Source organism: Haemaphysalis longicornis, unplaced genomic scaffold, assembly GCF_048455015.1.
Source record: "Haemaphysalis longicornis isolate Haplotype H1 unplaced genomic scaffold, Haemaphysalis longicornis Haplotype H1 scaffold_6, whole genome shotgun sequence".
In the NCBI taxonomy this organism is placed as follows: domain Eukaryota; kingdom Metazoa; phylum Arthropoda; class Arachnida; order Ixodida; family Ixodidae; genus Haemaphysalis; species Haemaphysalis longicornis.
In genome coordinates this window covers 13,007,703-13,034,633 of record NW_027526407.1, presented here as the reverse complement: position 1 = coordinate 13,034,633, position 26,931 = coordinate 13,007,703, and the positions used below count along the sequence as shown (strand labels likewise).

General features: G+C 46.8%; 1 protein-coding gene across 1 annotated transcript; it reads right to left on the bottom strand.

Annotated features, from left to right (window-relative positions):
- Nucleotides 1-647: 647 nt before the first annotated feature.
- LOC144141398 (uncharacterized) lies at nt 648-21,706 on the bottom strand. The gene is made up of 3 exons (XM_077672970.1): nt 21,505-21,706; nt 16,884-17,128; nt 648-1,495 (listed from the first exon to the last, which is right to left on the bottom strand). The coding sequence occupies exons 1-3, from the start codon at nt 21,612-21,614 to the stop codon at nt 1,476-1,478; spliced, it is 375 nt and encodes a 124-aa protein (XP_077529096.1). The 5' UTR covers nt 21,615-21,706; the 3' UTR covers nt 648-1,475.
- Between the last annotated feature and the right edge of the window lie 5,225 nt (nt 21,707-26,931).

Genomic DNA, 26,931 nt, shown 5'->3' with positions numbered 1-26,931 from the left:
CCATCCGCGTAATTCTTCTGTCTGGTGGGACACTTTGGGTGGTACCAAGTTACGTTTTGGTGACGATGCGACTGGAGCGATGGAACCTATACAAAGTAGCCGTGGTTATGTAGGGCTTTCCTGTATAAAATTGCTTGTGGCTTCCTGTCTCGCAGGGTCGGCTTTTTCCGGTGAACGCATAGCTTCGACGAGCTCTCCACCAACAATTTTTATTTAACGGACCCCGAAGAGCAGGTGATACGTGCCACACTTGAAGTCTCTCCAGCTTGTCTCCGGCTACTTGGCTAATCATCTCGCAGAGCCACCGGCTTTCCACTTCACGTACAGGTGCCCCAAAAATAATACGGAGCACGGGAGCGGTGGCCGGAGCAGGCAAAACTGCATGCCAGCGCGATCTATCCGTAGATGCGCCGCAGATAGCGAGAGTGCGCGGGCACATCCGGCTGTCCCCTCTCGATGTTCTGATGCTCGCCTTATCGCCGGCTCAAGCGAAGCCGCTCTGCTGCAATCCCTGCTCGCCAGGGGCGCTTCCGGAGCTTCATCAAGGCCTCTTTACGCAGAGCCAGCGAAAAGCTTCGTCTTGAGCGGGGTCCGCTTTCTGCTTCGTCATGAATGACACCGATTACACTATGGGTGTCTGCCGTGCCTCGCGATCCGCTTCATAATGAATCACGTGACAAGGACAATGCTTGGCTCAAGCTAACGCAAAAAAAAACGAGCAAGAAAAATTCATGCGCGTATTGGCTGCATTGCTTTGATGGTTCCAATCAGTGCTCAAGAGAATTGAGAAAGTGAGCGGAGTAGAGGCCAGTTGCTTCAAAACAAATCGGCTTTATTACATGAAATTAAATAAACTACAAGAAATGGGAATATAGTCAACTTAGCGCTGGCTCTGCGGCAATATCTTGCACTCACGAAAAAATTATTCAAAGGTACTGACAATGAAACAAATAGTTAAAACAGACTTCTTCGACCTACACAGAATTCAATAACGGGTGAAGTTGCCACCCACATTGATCACTTCTGCAATGCGCCGAGGCAACGACTCATACAGAGAATCAACGTATCCGGGCAACTCTCGAATAGTTTTCCATTCCTCTCTTACTGCCTCCCAAAGGTCGTCTGCAGTTGTGGCATGATTGCATCGAGAAATTCTGCTCTTGAGGTATCCCCAGACATTCTTAATTATATTTAAATCAGCGCCTTTAGGTGTCCAGTCCAGCAACCGAACAGCTCGTTCTTCTAGCAAGGCCTTTACCTTACGCGCAGTGCGGACGGGGCTGTAATCTTGCTGAAGCAAAAAAAGGCCATCTTTAAAAGGCCGTCCAGCCCATATGGGAGCAGATGCTGTTCAAGCAGGTCGCAGTAGCTGCCAGCGTTGAAGTTCGGTGGCAGACGGACCAGTGGACCGAGGCCTTCTGCGCTGACAGCTCCCCAGACGTTCACGCAACAACGACCGCTGCTGAAGACTTGCGTCATAAAGGCCGGCAGGTATCTGATGAGGAAACATAATATTTAGTGGTACTGAGACCCGTTGAAGTAGAAGTTCCCACCCGTTCCCACAAAGTATATAATTTAAAAGGACAATTAACTCAAAAGTTTCACTGATGCCATTTCAAGAAGTAATAGAGAGAAATAATCACTTTGTGGCTCAACAACTACATAAAAACACGCACGAAATTGAACGTCTCTAGTATATAATTGGCACGCAGATGAAAGAGCTTTTTAAAAGCATCCCTCTCGCTTTATACAAATGAATAAGTTTTCGGGGTACCTGCAATTTGCTGGACGCCATACACGCCGTTGTTGGTCCCATCTCGTAGAGAAGGTTAATTCGTCGGTGAAGACAACCTCTTGCCAGTCGTCCACAGTCCACTGCTCGTGAGCACGAGCAAATGCGAGGCGTTGTTCCTTCTGCTTTGCCGTTAAGTACGGCTTTTGCGCCGCCACACATCCGTTTAGACCTGCGTCTTTCAGACGGTTTCTAATTGTGCTCAGACTGACGTTGAGGTTCAGGACATCGCGGAATTCCCTCGCACTTTGAAAAGGATCTTCGAAGGCTGCAGCAACGATGAGACGGTCCAGCTCGTCGGAAGTGCAGCGCTGGCGGCCTGAACGTGGAGCATCAGTAAGGCGACCGTCTTCGTCCCGGTAGGCTTGAATAATTTTATTCACAGCAGTCATAGACCTCCCAGTACGACGACAGATCTCACGTTGCGGAACTCCTTGAACGGAAAGAAGGACGATTTCCCGCCTGGCGCTTAGTGGTACTCGAGGCGGCATCTTCCTTTCTTGCACTGGAAACTGCTACAATACCCGCTGATATATATGTGCATGTGGGCGTGTTGTGCTCTTGATCAACATGGGTGGCAATCGTTCCCATCTTGGATTATCTAGATGATACCGTGGACATTGATGCGGTAACCGAACGAACGCGGCTAAGGAACACGCCTAGGGCACACACACTGCCGGACAGTGAAAGTGAGATTGCATTGTCAGCGAAGCAGACTGCGTGCATAAAATATACTAGTTTAACGCACGCAAAACTTCCTGTAAATGCAGGACAGACCGCGCAGGCGCAGACAAACCATCAAGGTGCCCAGCTTCTGAACCGCACGCCAAAGCCGCATATGCGAATGTATTTAAAACGCTTTTACAACCTTCAAGATAAAGCTTGCACGTGTTATTCACATCAGAAATTCAGATGTCTTCAGAACATAGTCACCTTTGGGAGGCAGTAAGAGAGGAATGGGAAACTTCGGGAGTTGCCCGGATACGTTATTACTCTGTATGATTCGTTGCCTCGACGCATTGCAGAAGTGATCAATGTGGGTGGCAACTTCACCCGTTATTGAACTCTTGTGTAGGTCGAAGAAGCCTCTTTTAAATATTTGTTTCATTGTCAGTACCTTTGAATAATTTTTTCGTGAGTGCAAGATATTGCCGCAGAGCCAGCGCTAAGTTGACTATATTCCCATTTCTTGTAGTTTATTTAATTTCATGTAATAAAGCCGATTTGTTTTGAAGCAACTGGCCTCCACTCCGCTCACTTTCTCAATTCTCTTGAGCACTGATTGGAGCCATCAAAGCAATGCAGCCAATACGCGCATGAAGTTTTCTTGCTCATTTTTTTTTGCGTTAGCTTGAGCCAAGCATTGTCCTTGTCACGTGATTCAAAATCAAGCGGATCGCGAGGCACGGCAGGCACCCATAGTGTAATCGGTGTCATTCATGACAAAGCAGAAAGCGGACCCCGCTCAAGACGAAGCTTTCTTCGCTGGCTCTGCGTAAACAGGCTTTGATGAAGTTCCGGAAGCGCCCCTGGTGAGCAGGGATTGCAGCAGAGCGGCTTCGCTTGAGCCGGCGATAAGGCGAGCATCAGAACATCGAGAGTGGACAGCCGGATGTGCCCGCGCACTCTCGCTATCTGCGGCGTATCTACGGATAGATCGCGCTGGCATGCAGTTTTGCCCGCTCCGGCCACCGCTCCCGTGCTCCGTATTATTTTTGGGGCACCTGTACATTTGAGCATATATTTCCTCCTTGGCTCCTCATTTAGGCGGCCGGCTCTTTTTCTCGTAATTAATAGCGGGGTCTGCACACCTGACAAACGAGCCATGCCTTCAGCGTACAAGCTGGGTGTCTCATTCGTAAGATAATTTTTTATATTCACTGCATCCTCTGCCCTCTTTTTGAAATTGCTCTTCACGTATGTCCCCATAATTTCCGGTCAAATGTTCCCAGCACTAGAGCGCGGCATATCCGTTTTCAAAGCACTTTCGTGCACAGTCCTCCGGAGTAAGAAGCAAGAATGCGCGCCTTGCTTGAAGGTGGCAGCGCACTCAATCTGGGCCAGTGAGACTTTCATATCTTCAAAAGTACCAACAGAAAAACCATCCAGACCATGCTGCTGATGAACCGGGTACGTCTTGTAGGGATTCTTGCTTCAGTACAACTAGGGATATGAAAAATATTATGATATCGTTCACAGGTGCGAGTCGAAAAGGGGTGGTTTCTAGAATGGTTTTGTTATTCATTCCCACAATTCCTTTTATTGCAGATCGTGCACTAAGAACCAGGGTGTCGAACCGGAACCGGAACCGAACCGAAAACCGGAACCGAACCCGAATTTTTGCCCGGAACCGGAACTGAACCGGAACCGTATTTTTTCCGCCATTTTGGAACTGAACCCGAACCGGAACGAATTGAAGGAACCGTTCCGAACCGGTTCCGGGGCCTCAAAACTGTGATTTCTAGTTTTCCATCCCGGCACCCTACCTTGCACCCGAAGATATTTTTACGATTCGCCAGACGCCACCAAGCAATATTTTGCATAGTCTGCAGTTCCCAAGGCCCATAAGGTTCTCATCTTATTATTACCCTAAATTTAATGTATAGTCCGTATACACTATTAGTTTGCTTTAGGTATTGCCCATATCCCCAAATTATCTTTTTGCATTTACAATAACTTAAGTTAGAACGCATATTCCGTGGCAACATAGCATGGGGTATTCTTTATGGTTTCTATCTGCAGTGTGTTTAAAATCGTGTGAAGTTTTCACGTTGTTAATTCGAATGCATCCGTGTCCGCTTGTGAAGGCCTTCAGGGACACCATCAACAATAAATCCGTAACCCGCCGCGGTGGCTCAGTGGCTAAGGCGTTGCGCTGCTGAGCACGAGGTCGTGGGTTCGGTTCCCGGCCGCGGCGGCCGCTTTTCTGATGGAGGCGAAAAGCAAAAACGCCCGTGTGTACGAGATTTCGGCGCACGATAAAGATCCCCAGGTGGTCAAAATTAATCCGGAGCCCTCCACTACGGCGCGCCTCATCGCCTGCGTTGCGTCGGCGCGTTAAACCCTACAATCAATCAAAACAATAAATCCGTATCTTATACTTATTTTAGTTTGAGTGGGCACTTATATAAAAACAGCACTGAGACACAAACACTCAAAGTTCTCTACGTCACCATCACTTTTTCTTGTACAGTGCCGTTGTGGCCTTTGGTTACTGCCCTAGGAGAACATGAGAATTGAAAAAAAAAGGGGGCGTTCTCATTTTCACTTTTAAAGTAAATGCGATAGCATTTCGATGCATGGATTTAAGTCGATTAACCCGGATTAGTGGGTAGACTGGGGTGGTTTAGTGAGATGAGTGAATGAACTAATGTGAATTAGTGGGACTGCGGTGTTGATTAATATGGATTAGAGGAATTAGCGGGTCAGTTAAGGCGGATTAGAGGGTTGGACCAAACATGATATATTTGGGGTCATTTGCATTTCTAAATTTTGCAGCGTTCTCTTTCTCGACCAATCAGGAAATTTAGTTACGCACAAAATAGCCGGAAAGTTATGTGTCGATCACCTGAATGCTATAAAAGGCCTTTTTTATGTACGTATTACGCTCTTATGTTATTTCTCGCGTAAGATTTACATCTCGCAATGAAGTTAAAAACTAATTGCCTAATGCATGTCTTATATTCACCAAAAGGTTCTCAAAATGTGTATATATATGAGGTAAGACTAGGAAACAACTAAACTGAAAGAGAAAAAAAAAGGAACGATCAACTGGTTTGATGCGAAAGACACCCTATAGCATTCTCCGATACCTTCTCTTTCTTCGTGCTACCGTTCTGCAGCCTTGCACAGATGTAGCATCTCAACCCCCGAACACAGCCCCTTCCAAGCTGAGGAAGAGGCGATAGCACGTGCGCTTAGCCAAAGGGCCGCCTAAAGTCTAATAACAAACTCTTATCAGGCGTGGCGCAACTTTTCCAATAGTCTATTGCATGTTACAACACTTCGAACGAACAAGCAGAGACCACCAACGAGACCAGCCAGGATTGTATGGGCACCAGCTCATAATTGCATCGCCGGCAGACAAGATCACCAACCTCGTGGCTGGACATTTGACCCGCTTAGCCAGCGCTGATGAAGCCGAGCCCGAGCGCATGCATCCTGTATACATACCAGGAAATTAATTAGCACTATACGCTCTCCCGTAGAATGTATTCTTCCCGCACAAATCGCTTGCGAATAACCAGGAAAGATTATTCTCTGCATTGCGGATTAACACCTTCCCACACATCACCAGTCTTCCCCTCTTTGACCGGACACAATTCTCTCCATTTCGTCGCTTCTGTGGGGAGCCTGGGAACCTCATACACACAGTAGGCGGCTGCGACAAGTCCACCCTAGATCCACCCAACATACACGTTTCCATAGAGATTTGGGAAAAAGCCTTGGCCAGCTCCGGCCTGGAAGATCAGTTTCTCTTGATGGAAACGACTGTCGACTCAACCCCTTGAATGAGGACGCCTCTCTGAAACTTTTCCTCGATTTATTTAAAGTTCATTTTCCCTCTCTCTGCGAGGGATAATTACTGCTGCTTGTGACTTCGCTCAGCTATTATCTTTCGTAGAGCCCAACCGCTCTCACCTGTCGCTGAAGTGCCATTTAGCAAGTTCCTATCTCCGGTGGTTCCCTATCCAATGCCGTCCTGTACACGGCGTCCAATGAGTCATTAAAGCCGTTCTTTCTTTCTAACTGGTGCGTTAGCATATGAAAGATGAGCAGAAGGAAATCGCTTTAAACGCCACCAGCCACGCTTGACAGTCGGAGGTTGACGCTTACGCGGGACTGTTTTCGACTTCTAGCAGTGCTAATGATTTCGTGTTAAAGCTAAAGCGCCGTTGAAACAAAGGGTACATGAAAAGCGTAGAAGACCAATCAATTTATTTAAATGCAAAATTATTTGGCTCATTGTGCGAAAACGGGGGTGCATGAGCGCGTGCGTGACTAGACATTTGGTGGAATCAAAAAAGATGTTGGGCGCTCAGGCTCTCCTGCGCGTCAAAAAGACTTCCCGCTCGCCAGTAAACTACCTGCCTGCCTGGCTGCCTGCCAGGCAGGCGATTCGTGCGAGGATGCGTGATTTCGGGACGAGGGGCGGCCCGCCACGAGAAGCCCGGGCGGAGGGGGGAGGCGGCGGAGACGCAAAATACTGTGCCATGGCGACACTCCAGGGTACTAAAAAATTTCTGCAGAAATTCAAACAATTATCTACTAATGCGTAGCATTCCTATACCGCTTGTCCTCAGTGTGAGTTCCTACAGCCAATTTTTTGGTCTTTATAACTCCTGTCCGACCAATTATCTCAATTGACACTGTTATAATTACAAATGGAATATTCGCGAAATCTCCAATATTGTGGAAATGCAGGCAGTTTTACGGTTTTCCATTTTCCTTAATTGCTTAATATTTTTCTTATTTTATAGTTTTTCAAAATTTCGTTCCACCAATTATTTCCATTTGCGCTATTATAACGATTACATTTGTAACTCGCGAAATCTGCCTTATTGTGGAAATGCAGGGTGTTATACGGTTCGCCAGTTTCCGCAATTATTTTACATTTTTTTATTTTTTACATTTATAAATTTTGTTCGACCAATTATCTCCATTTACCCTATATAACGATTACAGGTGGAAATTTCCCGAAATCCTCATTATTGTGGAAATGCAGGGTGTCAGACGGTTTGCCAGTTTCGGTGATTACTTTTTTTATTTTTTAGTTTTTCATAAATATTGTGCGACCAGTTATCTCAATTTACCGTATTTACCCGATTCTAACGCGCACTTTTTTTCCGAAAAAATAGGCCGAAAAATTGCATGCGCGTTAGACTCGGATACAAAACCGAAACTGCCGAAACAGCGGAAATTTCGTCCCACCCATCGCCATCGCCATCTCAAGATTACGCCAAAGCTTTTAGCAACGATTTTTCGGACGCAGCAAGTATTCTATAGCAGTAAGCCTAGGCGCCTAGGTTTTTCTATCGGCGTTCACACAAATCGTCAAATCATTTCACTTGCGCGCTTGATAACAGCAATGGCAGCAGCGGCTCCCACGCGTTCAAAACGAGCGGTCGGCTGAAGCGTGTACCTCTGGAGAAGCTCTCGGGATGGGCGTGCGGGTCGGGGGCCATGATCCCATCGACCATGGTTGAACGTTCGTTCAGAAGTGTGGCATCGCGAACGCGCTTGAAGGCACCGAGGCCTAGATGTTGTGGTCAGCGGAGAGCGACGAGGAGTGAGATGAGTGAGATTACTTCGGGAAATAAATCGCCCGTTTCTCTCGCGTTCATTTGTCTGGGTCACAAAGCCCCGTGCGCGTTACAATTGGAGGTGCAAGTTTTCTCGTTTTTTTTTTTGCCAGGAAAATCGGGTGCGCGTTAGAATCGGGGGCGCGTTCGAATCGGGAAAATACGGTACGCTATTATAGCGATTACAGGTGGAACTCCCACGAAATCGGTATTTTTGTGGAAATGAAGGGGGTTACAAGGTCCTTGCTGTGGGCAAAGAATGGTACGCATTAAAATGATTGTGGACGGACGGGTCGTCTGCTTAGTAGGACGGGACAATAGTCAGTCTGCAGGGAGGCTCCCCATTACCAGAAGATTCTAGCGAAGATGCACCGAGGGGGAGGCGTCGGAGGCACCCGTGTGCTGCCCACAGGTCAGGAGGCTAACTGTTTGCCTTCCAGAAGACTGTGGCGAGAACGCATTATTTGGAGACGATGTGCGGCCCGTCACTTGTCGGCGAAGGGAGTGGATCACATGGCTGCACAGTGGCTACGCAGAGCCATGCGTTAGAGCGCAGCCCTTAAGCACCCGCTCCTGTGGTTTCGCGTAGTCCCTCAGTGTTGGACTCGTTGTAAACGAGAGAACGAAGACGCCACCGAAGATAGAGCTGGCAGGAAAACGGAGGTTGCAAGAATGACGAAAGTGTAAGGGGGAGGGCGTAATTCCGTGACCGTGCGAGACGTGCTTCACAGTGGCGACCCCTTACGAGATAACGACAGAGTATGCCGCGCGCCGTCGTGCATTAGCTGATGACGCGATCACTTCCTGAGGCACAGCATCTATGCGCCGTCGCCGAGAAGACTACAGTTCGCGCTGCACTCAAATTTCGCATTAGTGAGTGTCGTAATCGTCCGTCATTTTCTTCCTCAAGAAAACAACTGCGGGGTATAAAACTGCAGTGTTATGATCCAAGAATAAATTAAATTAAATTATAAAAATGAAAGAAACTAAATAAAAATAAAATTGCGGCCATAAAAAGCAGGGATTTGAAATTCATACAAATACGCAGTCTTATGTGTCCGAGCGAATTTTTCATTTCGCTTCAGTTAATGTTGTAATCCTGGACCTACTATAGAAAACATTTCGCAGTACATTTTACAGTTAAAGGAACTCTTAAACACTTTAGATCAACGCTCTCACTCTTATCTTCGCATCTGGAAGCACTACAAAAGTTATAGCTATTGCCAGCACAGAGGAGCAGTGCTCGTCCCAGCAGATACGCCTTCCGTTTCTGCTTCGCTGTTGTGGTTTCATTTTAATGTCGCAACTTAAGGAAAGCCGGCATATAGCCGCTACATGGCTGTAATGACGTCATCCCATCGGTAGAAGAACGCCAATACTGGGAAAGAGAGAAAAATATTTCAAGCAAGTTTGTAAGTTATCTGATGGGGACAGAGCAGTACTTTTTGTCTGAGGGACTTTCCGACTCCCTGATCTAAGTACTGGATTTGTTGGTTGACTACTTTCTGCAAGCATTCAAGATTTCGAACAAAGTTGAAAAAAGTGTTGCAGGGTTGCTTATTTTTGGCCAAAACAAAACATTTGCACAAAGAAACCTACATTATGGCTTCGTTTTTGACAAGGAAACCTGACAAGGAAACGAAAACCCAGCACAAAAAAATTAACACAAAAAAACACGCTTGCTTTTTTTTCTTCTCCGAACCCGTTCGAACCCGTTTGAACCGGTTCGAACCGGTTCAAACCGGAACGGAATGGTGCGCCGGAACTGAACCCGAACCGAACCCGAAACGCTTGAACCCGAACCCGAACCGAACCCGAAAAAATTCCGGTTCGACACCCTGCTAAGAACACGCTACGGAAGTACATTCCAATTAGTTAAAATGTCGTGACTGTGCGGCGATTGGCTGTAGAAGGCAAGCTGCTGTCTAAAGAGACTTTTTCTACCACAGACGTAGTAATGACCAATGATCCCCAAACGTAGTTAATGTCCAAGAATACTTAGAGGCCAGCAGTTTGTTGTTTTATTAGGGCCATTGTCTTGAGGCGCGCTAAACATGGCCAAATTTTTTTACACCTTTTTTGGCGAAAAATGGTGTAGCGAAATTGTGAAAAGGTTTTCGCAAGGTCATTACATCCTTTTTCTTGAATCTCAGCACCATTATTCGCAGCTGTACACCTTTTTGTGTGGGAAAATGTTAATAGACCTACTTCAACACCCTTTTATTTTGCAGGGTATTGAGAGAGTGTGAAAAGGGTGTTCAGCTGTTGGTTGATTAAGGTTGTGGGCGCCGATGTGGTCGCGCGGCTGACCCCACATTTATTTACTGAGAAGGACTCGGTGGCAGCAGAAGTCCGCGAGCCGGGGAGCGCCCGTGGAGCGCGGCCGAGCAGCGCAGTAGCCTGGGTTTTCTCTGGCGCGTGGCTTGTCGTGCGTGTCGTGGCCACGCGCTGCTGACGATGGACGTAAAGGCCGATTATGATGATGGTGGGCGCTTGCTGCCGATGATGAATTGCCTCTACAGGGCTGCCCCCCTAGCGCGGAGCGCGACGAAAGAAAACAAGCGTATGAGCAACAAACTAGCGAGGGAATCCATGTACAGGGTGTGACTAACATGAGGCAGAGTACTGAAGTATATGTACAAGGTCCTTGAACAGTCTACGTTAAAGGGAATCTAGATATTGAGGTTGTCGTGGTCAGTTCCGCCGAGTTATCGTGATGAGGGCTTCTGGTGTACATTACAACCTCTGGTGGCTTGGGCTGCGAGTGGAGTAGCGGACGAATTTGAGCACAAATCGGCTGGTCCGCTGCCAGGCTACAGCGAATGTCAACATTAACGCAGGTGATTGGACGGGTCTGGAAGGGCAGGCGCAGTAAGGGTGGCGTCCCAAGACGTGAGTGTGCCCGTGTAGAAGCAGCACACCTGATTCGTAGAAGTTGAGGTGGGGAGGATACAGTCGGGCGACGCATAGACAGGCAGGCTTTAGGCGGAACCGGGAGCTGACCCGGATGATGACTGTGGCGTCTGCTTGTTGCGGAAGACGAAAGCAGGTTTTGATGAGCGTAACAACCTCGATGGATCCAGCGTATGCGTGTCCGGCGTTTGCATAGCCGAAGCAGGCGGTTTTCGCAAAATTCTTGCTGTTGGGCCAGCGCAGAAGACCGTCTACGTGGTCGGCGCTTGCGACGTCGGCGGCGACGCACTACGGCGCTCATGCGAGCTGGTGGGGGCCGCTTCAAGACCGGAGAGGGTCCGTTTTCTTCATGTGGATCTTGTGGCTGACCCTGTGGACGTACGGGATTTGTGCTCGCAAGCTCGGCGGCCACCTAACATTCCTTGGCAAGGCAAAGCTGCCCCCTAGATTTTTCTGGCGGGGGTCATGGAGGGGGGGGGGGGGGTTCATGGAGCGGGGGTTCATGGAGCGGGGGTTCATGGGGGTTCATAGATTGCAGGTCACACCATCCTTCCCACCGGTGTTCTGGTAACGGAAGGTAGTGCGGGGCTGTAAGAGCTTGGCGGAGGAATGCGCGTTCCACGTGATCGGTTACGAGTAACGCAGTGTGCATCTCGGGCGCGCTTCTTGGCGACTGCAGGGGAGGTTTAGTGGACGTGTGAGCCACATCACATATAATAGAAGTGCGTCCTGAAGCAGCGTCTTGAACTTGCATCTCCTGTTCTGAAGATGAACACGGCGTAGTGGGTGCATCAACTGCGCTTAAGTCCACGGGTGCCGCTTGTTTGAAGTGTGGTAACAGCGGTGTGTTCAGGCGCCAGCCCGGTGCTTGCGCACAGCACGGAGGTGGCCTAGATACAGTGGGCAACATACTTCTGAGGTGTGAGGCCCAGTCATTCGTCGTTGCTGCTAATCCGCCGTCCGCTGGACTTAGCGTGCTCCATGTAGTAGTGTCGTCCCGGGGCGGTACCGCCGACGCCAGCATGCTGGTGCTAGGAACAAGGTCCCCGACCGGGGTGGTGCAAGGGCGGGCGGCTGGCGTGAGTGGTTTGAGGTACCGACCGTAGCGCGTGAGGAGGAGTGACCTGAGCTCGTTGTAGGATTGGGCTTCAGGCTCCGGCAAGGTGGAGGCTAAGCTGAATGGTTGGAGCTCGTGCATTAGGAACAAACGGTCCTGCTGCGCAACGAAGCCGTAAAGGGTGTTGACCAACTGCAACACTTATTCGTTTCCGTGCGGTGAGGAAAGTGTGTGAAGAAACTGTACTGTGGCAAAAAGAAACCACGGAGTTAGGGGTCTCCATAGGTTCTTCCCGTGTTACTATGTTTTCGTATGTTTCGCTGCGCTTACCCAAGTGTTGGCGTACGTTTTGTAATTTTCTTGCCTGGTTAGGCTAAGTTTTCAGTTAGGAAACAGAATTTAGCTGGATTTTGTAAGGCTGTTCCAGTGTGTCCCCCACACTGACCGCAGATCCAAGAGGAAATCAAGCTTGGTCAACTCGCAGCTCCGCTGTGTCTCCAGCCTTTAACCTATAGTACACGTTCGCCATTCCATTTGCCGGCTAGTGTATAATAGGTTAGTACCTTTAAAATGGTATACTAAGAAGTTCGCATATGCATCCGCTATTTGTGATCTGACTTTACAAGGGTATAAAGTCCGCTTCTTTTATTCTGTATTTTTATTTATTCTTTATTTATTTTCCCAGAGGTTCCTGAGAAGCTTCCTGGGCTAAAAGCTGTTTTACACAGCTTGACGGGGCCCGGGAAGCCATTACAAGACAGCAACGGCGGAGCAGTACGTACAGGAAAAAAAATAAAAAAAAGATATACGAACGATGTAAGAATGAAGACCACAGAGAAATACAGGGTGTACAACTTCATAGCTAACGAAATTAACTTCGATACAGAATTAAATACACACCCATTGTACGAGAAACACAGTTAACCACATAGTTAATTAAATAAACACTCTTCAAACTGCTACTAAAAAATCTAAATGACACACGAAATATATCATAAAATTAAACATATCAAACAAGCTATATACGCGCGCAGAGCAACATAAATTTACATGCTTACAAAACATTGTGCATATCTTTGAATGTTAAGAAAGTGTAACTGTTTAATATAAATGGCAGATTATGATGGAGCATCTGAAATTTGTAATTGGTTCGAAACCGGGGTACAAACCACTCATCTGTGCTTCGTGTAACAACACATGTGATATTGGGCGTCAAAGAGGCAGTATCTGCCAGAAAACATTTGTGCGTACTGGATGAAAAACAAAACATGCGCAGTATTCGGAAGTTGTACATGTTTTCAAATTTAACAATATTATACAAGGGAAACAAGGCACGCGTTGAGGACAGATAACCAACGTCAGCAACGTTGCGAATGATTTTCTTTTGCAAGGTTATAATTTTTTTTATGTTTTTCTTCGTCGTAGTCAACCATACCAAACTGCAATAATTAAGATGCGAAGCAAATAAGGCATGATAAATGCTGAGTTTTGCGTGCAGTGGAATTAAAGGTCGGCAGCGCGACAGAGCACCAGCGGCTGCGGATAATTTAGAACAAAGGTGATCGATGTGTGCATCCCAGGCTAAATTTGAGGAAAATGTAACACCAAGTATTTTATGTTCATCTACGGCCGCTATCTCCTGACCAGCATAAATGAAATGCTGATGTAGTTTAACTTCCTTATTCCTTGCGCGGAAAATAATAATTTTAGTTTTGGAAGGATTGATTCTAATGCAGTTGGATTGCGACCACAGGTGTAGTTTGTTAAGAACCGCGTTACACTCTCCGATCACGTCGTCAAGATTCATTCCGGAAAACAGCAAGGTACAATCATCAGCGTATATAATGTATTTTACGGCTGTGTCAATGTTAACAATGTCATTAACATAAAGGTTGAATAAGATTGGCCCTAGCACACTACCCTGGGGTACACCACATTGTAACGGAAGAAACGATGAACGGTAACTGCCAATGCATACACACTGATGTCTATCCCCTAAATAAGGCGTTAGCAAGGACAGAGGCAAACCACAAATTCCATAGTGAGAAAGCTTATCTATTAGTATACGATGTTGTAGGCAATCAAAGGCTTTGCTGAAATCGATGAATAGGCCAACGGTATACAGCTTATCTTCGAAATTACACAGTACTTGTTCTTTTAGTGTTAGTAACGCCGATTCCGTAGACCTTCCGGCACGAAATCCAAACTGAGCATCAGTTAGAATTTTATGTTTGTCTAAGAATTTTACAAGCCGTGCACAAATTATTTTTTCAATTCCTTTTGAAAAAATAGGTATCACCGAGATTGGTCTGTAGTTTGCCACCGCATTCTTGTCACCACCCTTATACAGCACAGACACTCTAGATTTTTTCATTGCAGAAGGGTATACACCCGACGCAAACATCAGGTTAAAAATGTAAACAAGTATTGGAGCAATGGAATGTATAATATACTTTATTGGCTTTACCTGTATATTGTCAACGTCAAGTGCCTTGCTATCATTTAGGCTCAAAAAGGTTCGGATAATTTCGAATTCATCAGTGGGTTCGAAGAACAGGCTGTCAATAGGCCCAGGGAATGAAATGTCTACTGGAGGTGAACTGTCATCAACGGATGAAACGTTTACAAAATGCGAATTGAAATGATGTGCCAACGATCCTCCGGTCAGAACCTCGTTGTTATGCGTAATATTTTCAGGACTCCCTTTTTGGTCTCTGTGACCAAGCACGGTTTTTAAAGCTTTCCAGGTTTCATGTGGGCGGTTTTTCGCGATGTTGGAAAACAATTCTTGATAATACAATGTTTTAGCATGTCTAAGTTGAGCATTCAATTTATTTCTTAGAAACCTATATTCCTTTAAGGTTTCTGGCAGACGTGTCTTAAGGAAAGAATGATAAAGGCGGTTCTTCTTCCTTATCAACGTTAAGTGCGTGCGTGTAATCCAAGGCTTTTTAGCCTGTTTTTAAGGCTTGACGGTCTTGAAAGGAAAGTGTGACATATATATCTACGCAAAGGTGTTCATAAATGCCGAATACGCCGTATTTACGTCACTTTTATTTAACACAAACGACCAGTCACACGAGGAAATAGCGTGCTTAAAACGCTCCAGAGCCTGATCAGATATAAACTGCCGAGTAATGGGTTCTGATTTTGGATTCTGTGCAAGATGGTTACTATACAGCATAAAAATGGGACAGTGATCGCTAATGTCAGATGACACCGTACCAGCCTCAAAAATAAATGTTTCAATATTTGTAATGAATAGATCAAGACAAGATGAAGATGACACAGTGACTCTAGTCGGCGCAGTGATTACCGTAGTACAACCACTGGAGTGAATTATACTTGTGAAGTCATGGACAGTGCGACATTGTTCCAGAATATTTATATTAAAGTCACCGCCACAAAGAAGATAAAGATTATTGGAGCAGATGTGATCCAGCAGCTTCTCGAAGAAGGCAAAAAAGCGAGCTATATTACCATTCGGTGGACGGTATACCCCTGTTACAATTTCCTTATTACTTTGCAGAGTCAGTACCTCGTAGTCATCAGTTGTTACACAAAAGTTGGACAATACAGTGTAATTATTAGGAGTTTTAGCATAAATTGCTATTCCACCACCTCGGCGATTTTGGCGATTAAGAAAAAAAGTATTGTATCCAACAAACGGGATCATAGGGCAATCATCAGTGTACCATGTCTCGGTCAGTATCAAGAGATTAAACTGAAACAAAAATTGTTGCAGGAATTGGGTGATATAATCTTGTTTGTTAGATGCAGATCGGGTGTTAATGTGCAAGACAGAAGCATGCTGCTGGTTATGAATGGACTGCGGCAAAGCAAATTCGTGATAGCGCATTTGGGATGACGCTAAATGGAAGCGAGAACTTTCTTCTGCAGTTGCGCCTAAGGACCATGGGCGTTAGTGGATTGTTCCGACCATATCTTAGCAAGGTCTGCCTCGCTGGTAATCTGTATCGCGTCGGCGTCGTCATTTTTCCGTGCGAAGATTTTGCCGTTGTATGCCCACACCGATTTCCACGCATGGTCATGCTTCCTTCTGATTGCCATACCCAACAACCTTTTCAATGAGGGACAGAGATTCTCGTTAACGTACACGGGTTCATGAGTGGCCAGTCCAATGTCACTGTTCTTCAGCCTCATCTTCTTTGCCTTTTTCAAGGCAAGATCCCGCTTTGCGCGTGACCGGAACTGAACTAGTATGTTACTCTTGTCAGGGTTTCGTGTGGGCACACGATGACAAGCCTCGATATCAGATTCTTCAATCGGTTCTTGGATCGCGGCACCAATTTTGGCGAGGATGCTCACGACATTCTCGTTTTCGGTTTGTTCCACGCCCTGAATTTCGATGTTCTTGTTCCTCGAGTACTGTTCCATGTTAACAACACGTGTCTCTAAGTCAGAGTTTTTACATTACAATTCTACGCATTGTGCCTGCAGAGCTACGATCACATTACTCAGTTCATTGTTCTTAGCTCGCTGACTTTCTAATTCCCTCTTGAGCTCCTCAATCGTATCATCTGCGAACTGAATGCCTTTAGACATGGTTTGCTGCTCGTTTCGTAATTCCCGGATTTCATTTCGTAAATCCCGTTCAAGGTTTTCGCGAGAGGTCTTGAGTTCCTGCTTCCACTCTTCCTTGAACTTAAGAATATCAGCTTTGATCTCGTCCTTTAATTTTCCACTTTCTCTCGACATATTTCAAACGAAAAGAACAATCGCGATCAGAACAACTTGGCAGCAGCAAACGACGCAAAAAGCAAGGCACAAGAACTCAAATCTTGCCAAATACACCAACCTGCAACGAGTGGCAGAGAGGCTATCAGCCAAGATGCGTACCGCGTCGCCGCTACTGCCAAGTGAAGGGCATCAGAGTGGTCCGTTCCTTTTTGTAGCCTGCTGGAAGGCGCCGATTCCACCACCTGTCGGGTCTTGCGTCGCTGACCGCCGCGCTTCTTGGATGCAGCGGATGGAAGGTTCGTCGAGTCACCCCGTACGATAAGCTGAACCAGTTTCCGGCGCTTGGTGCAGCTGCGCAGCGATCTGCAACGAGTGGCAGAGAGGCTATCAGCCAAGATGCGTTGCGCGTCGCCGCTACTGCCTATATGTCACAGTGCAACCTTTGCAGCATAGCAGTCCTTTGCCTTGGTATTTTTTTCTAGTGCCACCGCACCTAGTTAAAGCTTAAACAGCTAAATAGATAAAAGGTTTTCCAATTAATAATATTTTCAACATCGTGAGGTAAAATAAATCCCCCGGCTTGTAAAAATATTCAGTCCACTCATGTAAACAGAAACAATATACCTCAAAGTCTGGAGGTATTTTGTACTTTCTTTTCTTGGTTGGCCATCTTTCACATCGTTTTCTTAGTTCCCAAACCCCAAATTTGTAGCTTTACAGTATTGTGCGAAAACGGCGCTGAAATATTGAATTTTCTTCTTGGTGGGTGTTGAAATCGTGTACAATATTTGTTTGTATGATGACCTATAAAACATAAAAACCACCTCACGATAATTTTTTTTTTGCAAATCTGCATGCTGACTTGCCTTTGCTCAAATTAAAACGTACAATTCCAAAATACCGCTAAAGTATGTGATTTATTGCAACAAGGCCACCTACTCTGCCAGCGGGCTTTCCTCCGCAGGCAATGAAAGCAAAAAAGCGCATGGATGTCTGAGCAAGTATGCACTCGGTCTCCACATGCATCCGATTTGTTCCTTCCTCAATTCATTTATGGTCCAAGTCTTACTTGTGGATGTGAAATCTGTCTGTATGTCATGGTGCGTGCTCTGCGGATCTACCATACCTTTGAGGTTTGCACGAAGCCACAAGATTTTTACGCCGTTTTCTGCCAAACGGAGTGTAAAAAGTTTCTTGTGATGGGTTGGTATGCGGTCTACAAAATTGTATTGGGTAGGCCGGGAAGAATACGGAGACATTTTTTTTCTGATTTTTTGGGTAAGTATTTCAGTGAGAACCGCCTATTTTGCGCCGTATGCAGCTAATATACACCTAAATATTTCTCTACCGTGACGTTTCATCTTTGGAACAATGTTGCTGAAGCCGCTACAGAGACACCTCTGCGCAGCACCTTCGTGGTTTTATAGGATGCAGAAAAACACGTGTCTTAACCAGACTTTGTCAGGAATGTGTCGTGGTACGCCCGACAGTTACCAAGTATCCCAACGTTTCTTCTGCTGTATTCCAACTAGCCCCGTGTCGAATTTCCATAGATGCTAGCTCCACCCCCTACAGGCCAAGAAGGTTCGTTCAAATTGGTGAGCCAACACAGGGTCTGATGGTATCTACTCAGGTAGTTAGGTAAAATTTACAAATGGCTTATTGCATACTCAGCCAAGATAGCTGTGGGGTTAAATAGTCGTTTTCTTGTTTTTTCACACTGCGCATCGCGTAAACGATAAGTTTCAGCTGCTTCTCTTCGGTATGGTGGCAGCACCAAACTGTACGTTTACTATGCCGGAATAGTACTTGTTTTTATGCCAGTGTTCCAGCGTCAATTACAACTGCCTCAGCTGTTGTTTCTCGAAAAAGACAGAATCAAAGCTTACGTAGTCTGCTTACCTGAGCAATCTCGTTTCGGCCACTTTGTCAAAATAAATGGCCACAGATGGGAACGGTGGAGGGTGCTGTGGCTGCTGAGCTTACTAATGCAAAAAGAACGTCGATGTCGCATTTTTAAAGAATGGCACCCAGTCGTTATTCTGTGCGCCGTTTTTGTAGTAAGCACGCAGCAAAAAACTATTAGCGCACTTTTTGTCTCTTGGCATCAGGATATATGAGAGAACCGGTTTTTCGGGTCCTCCGTGGATCGTTCTGGATTTGACAATATGTTCACGAACTTCAGTTTTCCGTACACTAAATTGCGTACTTGAAGATTTTACATTAACGGTGACGTTAAAATGAACTGAAGCATTGACTGCTGATAGAGCGCTCGTGTTACGCCATCTACAGACGCTTGCGTAGACACTCGCACAGCGTCATTGATTGCTGTCGGGTAGACACTCCTACAGTGACATTGACTGCTGGTAGTGAGGTATTCTCTTTTTTTAAATTTTCGTGCAGCCTTATACGTTTTAACAGCGGGTTTCCTAGCAATGACGAGGGGGGTAAGGATACAATTGTTTCTCATGGCAATTTAATGCATCGTTGTCCGGAAAAAGTCCAATAGTACAATTCTTTTAGTTCGGGCACTGTACCCAGCCAGAGGAAGAACGATGCTGTATAGGGTGATGCACCACATACCAGTCCCACTCGACGTGAAGAGACCACATTAAGCTGTGCGGATCAGGAGATTGTTTTAATTACTCGTAATGTTCCTCAGTGTAAAAACTCACTATCGGCTCCCCGCTAAAATTTCGGCTTACTAGCCCACCCGTGGCACTTCGTCATGATTTCTGATGTCGGTTGTACGCTATATGTGGTTGTATTTCCGTTTAGGGTTGTTATGGAAGTGATATATAACGGGGGTTGTGGTGGCCTCCACACTACGCGAATATTTTATTATTTGTGGTCCTAATGACCTCGCGTGTGCGTCGTCGCTACTTGCTTTTGTCACGTTTGCGTGTCACAACAGAATAATGCCGAGACGTCGACCTTCGTGGGCCTTGGTATGGTGAGCACCGCTACTTTGTTAGACTTGTTTGGTTTGTTCACTGGAAAACAACTTCGTCACCGGTAGCTTAAACTCAGTTTTTTATGTTCTGTCACCATCGCTGCGAGGCTTATGTCGCAGCAAGGCTTATGCGAAGCTAAGCGAGAGCGAGCTGTTTTTCCTGGCGGAAGCTCAGCGGCCCGTATTGGCTGACGGACCGCAAAAAAGTTTACACTAACCTGGCGTCGGTGGTACCGAAGAGATAGTCATGGGTCTCGCCCGGAAGCAATCAAGGACATGGGCAGCGTGAATCGATGTATACACTTTGCATACTCAGTAGATTGTAGCTACAGCAATGTTAGAAACTGGCGGCTTCTCCGCAATGGTAATATTTGATTTCATTTATTTAAATAAACCATCTCTCGGGAGGAGAGGCAAAATGCCGATTCGCTCTTCCTGATGGCGGCCATCAACCATGCACATGTAACAGCATGTAACAGCATTATCACAGCAGACGGCGAACAGAAGTAAGACGGATGATGCTCTTTCTCTGTGAGTGGTTGCACAGTGCGGATAGTCGGGGAGCCTATAAAGTTGGCGCTACGTTGGGGCCTTAAGGCGGCGAGTTAGAGAGTTACAGGACAGCGGATGCGACAAAACGTAGCAGTGTATGCCTTATCCTGCGGTTAGCGAGTTAATTCCGGTACTACGGAAAGGTTCAGTTCACGCAAACCGTACGTTGTTACATAAAGCCAACCCAATGCTCAATTGAACCCTAACTTGCCAATTTTACACCCTTCAATGCAATTTTAGTGTTTTCTTGTTACTAGAAACCAAAGAGGCAAATTCAACGCCAGTTTTCAAGGGGTTGTTGACGAGGCCAATGAACAGCCTTCCGCCTCCCGTTAATAACGGACGTGATTTTTGTTTATTTCTTGGTACAATGTAGCGATTGCTTTTTATCTGCACAAAAATAAGACCGCGCATTGCTTTTGCTTTCTGCCTGTGTATATCAGAGCAGTTCGGCTTATTTTATTTCTATAGCAATATCAACGAAATCACACCATTTGTATAAAATGATGCCCAGGTCGCAAAGAAGCTATTCGATATACGCACACAAAATAGCAATCTCACTAGTCGTTATTTTTCAGCTTGACCTACATTTCTTGAAAGTTCCATAAAGACATTTGTGTCCACTACTGGCGCATCTCTTTGACTGACGACATGCCAGTCATTTTATTTGCCTGCACAAACTCCCTAAACCAGGCATCACATGGAACAAATAAGAGAAGTTGTTCTAACAATGGTTATTCAAGCAAACTTGCAGAGGGGGATAATCGAGAAGAATCTACTAGCATCGGGTCTCAGAGAGTAGTAAGCAGACTGACGTGAACACATTCACGTCAATGAATCAAATGCCACAGTTTGTCCTCTGAGCGAATTTAAATGAAAATTTCCCCTTTTCCAGAACGATTGAAAATCATCTAGAACATTGTTTATCAAGGAACAACAGTCTAAGTCTGTTAATGGAGATGCTGTGCTGCTATTGCGGTTTGGTTTGATCGACGAGGCTAAACGTGAGATCAATAAAGTAGAGCTACAACAGGTGGATGAGGTCTAAAGGCATTGTACTGCAACGACCGGCGAAAGAGAAGAAACAGTTTTCCGTCTGTTGCTTCTAAATATTATCTGAAAAAAGTCGACAAAAACAACGAAAAACAGCGGCCTTTCCTAGACCATCCAGGTCAGTTACGATTGGGAAGAAATACAACAGACGTGAAATATCACAACAGGCTCACATGCGTACCCCATTTTCATTTCTGGCCGGAAGTCTGTCAAGTCTTGGTGACGGATGATGTCGCTGGTACCCGCATTGATAGAAACCGTGTTTGGCCCAAGGGGTGAGTACGAGTACATCGTGAGGCACACCAGTAAAGGTGGGGAAGGTATCCTGGCGCAGACTGATGGCGGCCGCTGCAGAAGCAGATAAGGGCAGTCGCCACTTCGATGGAGCCCCTCCGACGTGGCGGCAGCTGGCGAAGTCCGGAGCAATAGAAGGGGCTCCATTGGTGCGTTAATTGGCTAACCTTTGCAAGCGCATGCAAAACTTCTGCCGGTGGACCTACGTAGTTGCTCCATTGTTTGTTGCCCTCTACTCTTGTGACGCATCCCTCCTCCAAAGGTGAAACAAGGAATCACTGAAACAATGTTCACACACGAATAAAGGAATTTTAGGTGTTCTTTCTGACATCCACAACCGGATCTTACAATCCCTCATTCTTGCTGTTAACGCGTGCAACATCTTTTTGCTTCATTCAACTAGTTTTTTAAGGGCTTTCAAATACCCTTTTTCGAGTTCTTTCTAGATATTAATTCAGGAACCATTGCTGTGACTCTGATAACATTCGGAAAATTTTTTAGCCTTCGATAGAGATCACTGCGAATTCAGCAGTGCAGGCACCTCATTGCGGGAAATTACTTTGCGTACCTCCTTGCACTTGGTTTGGCTTCCCTCAATATCATACCAAAAGGTAGTTAGGGCGACTTTATGTTCTATTTCTAAAATCCATGCTTCTCCATTTGTCTAGATTTTTTGTGGCTTGCTGAGCAAACGAGATTTCGGGTGTGTTTGAATAAACTAGTTTTTTCTTTCCAGAAAAAAGGTGTTTCAATGAAGTCGCCAGTTCAATAATTCATTTCGGTGACTAGATTGCGCATCAACTGCGACACGCTGTGCCGTCGTTTGTACCTCCAGTTCAGCTTAATTGTTCACTCCACCCAAAGGAAGGTGTTTCAAGGGTGTTATTCTAGGGTGTCAATACGCACGTCTTTGGTTAAGCTTGTGCCAATGTAATTTACAGAACTTGCATAACGGTCAGCTCAAATAGAAGTCTACCTAGTGTTGTTTCTAACATGGAGAATGATGACATGACTGCTCATTCTGCAATTTCACTCGCACAAATAAAAATATGATAACATGCTGTCTTTTGTCGGCGACTTGCAGAACCGGGTTATCTTACCGTAATATTACAAATAAAAAAATTGCGTGTAAACGACAATGAGAGGACAAAGAAACAGGCCATGTTATGGACCTCTTAGTCCTGCTACTGCGGTGCGATGTCCAGAACGCGGAGCGCCACATCACAATAGGATGAAAATTTCAGTGGGCGTGTTATAGTACCAGCCAGCCGAAGAATATGATGCACTGAGGCCTAAGCTCAACAAAAATTTTGACTTCCCGTTGCTACATCTACGAGGCTACCACAATGTCTTAAGGGAGCGTGCTGCGGCAGGGTATGTGTGTGCACCACAGCGGTCAGAAACTATTTTGACAAAATAGACAACGACAGACAGCCACCGAAGCGGGTAAGAAATAGGCACGGCTCTATGCGCTATAGTTTAATATGCGCTTAGTTGCAGGCCAGCAATGCGATCTGTTCATGCAGCTAAACTTAGCAGTTTAATATGGATCCCACGTTATTCCCAAAACCGTTAGGGATGCCGACCAATAGCACAAAACCATGCCAACACGGGAGTCAAGCTAATATTGTTGGCGTAGCTATTCTCTGTTAGGTGGCCCATTGTGTAGTTTTATATAAACTGATTCAAATATTTTCTAGCGTTTGTGCTAACCACAAATGCAGCTTCCTCCTTTTTCACTTTCCTTATCAATACAGGCATGTAGAGGCTGTTCTTCAGAAGAGCTGCAGTTTGATGGCTTCTGTGCTCCTTTAAACGTTGTGTGGTACCCTTGTGTAAAGTAGTTATGGGCCAGCCACAGATTGGAAAGAGACCCGGGTGATGCGCCAAATCAAAATTCATAACTAAAAGAAGTGGTTTAAATGTTTGGTATTGACTAAATTGAGAAACCTCAACACTTCTGTTTTTCTGATCTCACGCCAACGTGCTTAATGCACTTCTGTTATATCAAACTAGAGCCAATCAGCGTGCAGTGAGAAATTCAAAAATAGACCATACAAATCTGCGGTAAGGTTCAGCCTTCTTTCAGGTTCCTGAACAAGTCATTATATAAGCTATCAAAGAAACGTGCTAGGTCTTGGGAATAAATTACTCCGACCTGGTTGAAAGTGTAGCCTAAAGCATCGGCTAAATTCACGCTGCCCTGAATATGTTCTGTAATGATCGGGCAGTCACAGATTGTGATCTCTCTGTTCAATATCAAAACAATTAAAATTGAGTTTCAAAGGCTCCTTATAACTCGCTTGAAAAGCAATCCGCTATTTTTTAGCCAGCTATCTTACTGGCGTCCAATAAAACGCCACTGCGTAACATGTATTCAATCGTTAATTGGCTCATCTAAAAATATTGGATGGTTTTTTGGTTCTTTACTTTCTCAATGTATTCAACTTATCTCTTTGGGAGAGCGCGCAGCTTTATCAGCAGGGCAGCCTCATCTCTTTCTATGACAGATCTGTCCAGTGCGACAATTTGCATGTACTGGTCACTATCCTCTTCGCTCAAGAGGCCTCTGAATACTTTCTGCTGCACCCGCTTCCACTGCTTACCTTCGGTGCTCTTTTGTCCGGCCACCTGTGAGCGGTGAAGAGTGATGCTACCCACTTAACGGATGACACATTCAGGAATAGATTAGCAGCTCAAGTCCACGTATTGTTATTTACTGGTATTAAGATAAGTCGGCCACACTAGATTGTCTTTTCGCAAGCACTGGGTTCTGCAGCCCTCATTCGGGACACCTCCGAAGATCTTCACTGACGAGAAAATGTCATCCCATTTCTTGCGGCGATGCAGAAGTCATTTGGCAACACTCACTACCACTGTTCAATGAGAGCCGAAGTTGATCTGTCAAGAATCCTCTGCAAACTCCAGCTGTCCCTGTTTTAATAAAAAAACAGTTCCACTAAACGGCGAAGGTGTCCGGTACGGGGCAGTGATTAGTTTCAGTATCAGCCTAGCGTTGTTACCGAAAGTGCACCGCAAAGATGACCCACAACTCTTTGCATATGGCTAACCTGTGCCTGTGTGGCGAGGTGTGATTGCTGTGGGTTTCGTCATACAAGGGATCAAGGTTCAATACTCACCAGCTGAAGCGGTGACCTTTTAAAGCCTCTCCTTTGGTGCGTGACACGGGGCTACTGACCCGCGTTACAACGGTGGCTAGATAATGTGACCCGCTCAATATATGACGACCAGTCTGGCCTCTTAAGTGCTACGCTTAAAAAATCTGGAATCGTTTTGGCGCTGTAACAGTTGTCTTAAAATTAAACTTTGTGGTACCGGGGTTCTTGCACCCGGCCGCGGTTCCCCAGAAAGACACTGAGCCCCCTCCATCACACCTTTACTGGGAGTCCCGCCACGCCAAGGTACACCGCTCAGCCGATCCGGCTGCACACACGTCGCCCAGCCGAGTCCGCCATGTCCTATCCTCGCTCCTCTCGCGCCACCTCCTCATCCTCAGCCGGCACATGTCCATCGCGCGGGATTGTCCACCGCCACTATTGCCGGATTACCACACTCTCCCCCCCTCCGAAGAAAAGGCCGACGCTGGCTGCCCTCGGCTGCAGTCGTCGGCACTCTCGAGGGACTCCCACGGCTCAGCCCGGATGGCAGTAGACCGGTGCCACAGGTGGCCTCCTAAGACCCGGGGGTCCTTGCAGAAGGTCCAAACGTGGCAAGGTCCTGTCCGCGGGCCTTGCTCCGCGGGTCGCGTCGGCACTCGCGAGGGACTCCCACGGCTCAGCCCGGATGGCAGTAGACCGGTGCCACAGGTGGCCTCCTAAGACCCGGGGGTCCTTGCAGAAGGTCCAAACGTGGCAAGGTCCTGTCCGCGGGCCTTGCTCCGCGGGGGTGGTGTCCGGCGCAGTCGTCAGCAGCTGTCCGCCTCGAGCTCCTGCTTCATCTTGGCGAACTCCTCCTTGGTCATGGAGCCATCGCCCTCGCCGAGCTTCTGGAGCTTCTCCCGCGAGGCGTCGAAGTCCGGCCGTGGAGGGGCCGGGGGAATGATCATCCCGGCGTAGTCCTCGCTCTCCTCCAGGGCGTCATGGAGCCAGATGAACTCCTCGTGCTGCCGAAGCACAGAGAACTCCGGCTTCTGGAAGTCCGACAGCGTCGTCTTGGTGTGGACAGTGAACTTGACCTTGTCCCTCTCGCTGAGGGCATCCGAGATGTCCACCACCAGAGACTGGTCCGCCAGGTCGATCGTGTCTGACCACATCTTCAGCGAGCTGTCGGTCACATTTGCCGCGGAACACCAAAACGAGGAAGAAGACCACAATGCCCTTCCTAGGAACCACTGCCGGCCCCACGTTCAGGGCGCCAAATGTGGTACCGGGGTTCTTGCACCCGGCCGCGGTTCCCCAGAAAGACACTGAGCCCCCTCGATCACACCTTTACTGGGAGTCCCGCCACGCCAAGGTACACCGCTCAGCCGATCCGGCTGCACACACGTCGCCCAGCCGAGTCCGCCATGTCCTATCCTCGCTCCTCTCGCGCCACCTCCTCATCCTCAGCCGGCACATGTCCATCGCGCGGGATTGTCCACCGCCACTATTGCCGGATTACCACACAGACATGTGCCGGCTGAGGATGAGGAGGTGGCGCGAGAGGAGCGAGGATAGGACATGGCGGACTCGGCTGGGCGACGTGTGTGCAGCCGGATCGGCTGAGCGGTGTACCTTGGCGTGGCGGGACTCCCAGTAAAGGTGTGATCGAGGGGGCTCAGTGTCCTTTCTTGGGAACCGCGGCCGGGTGCAAGAACCCCGGCACCACAACTTTGCCGTTTCAGACAGGGTTGCTTGTTTCTCATGCATTTCTTTCTGCAAACGTGGGATCATACGTCGTGCACGATTGCGCCTCTGACCACTTCGCCTAGCAAATGTTTGTTTCCAAGACTTTAGCATGATGACCTCGCTTTGTGCACCTAAAAACTGCAGGGTGGTAAGAAGGAATGTTTCCTATTTCTATGGTTTTCGATTGGTTTCACTTCCGCGTCGAAGGGCCGCTAGCAACACAAAAAAAGCCCAAGTACTTTTCTTGGATTTCTGCAACACTGAAGGTAAACGCGACTGAATTTTTATTGCAACTCCTTGCAATGCTTTGTACTCTTTTTAGTGCTGGACTTTGTGGGCAACTTTACTCCCAAGCATTGAATTGCAGAAAGGCCTAAACGCTTTATTCCAAAACTCCGACAAAGTGCAAAAGGCTGAAAATAGCGCACAGGCTACCGTTTTTTACTTACTGCGCAGTCATCCATGTA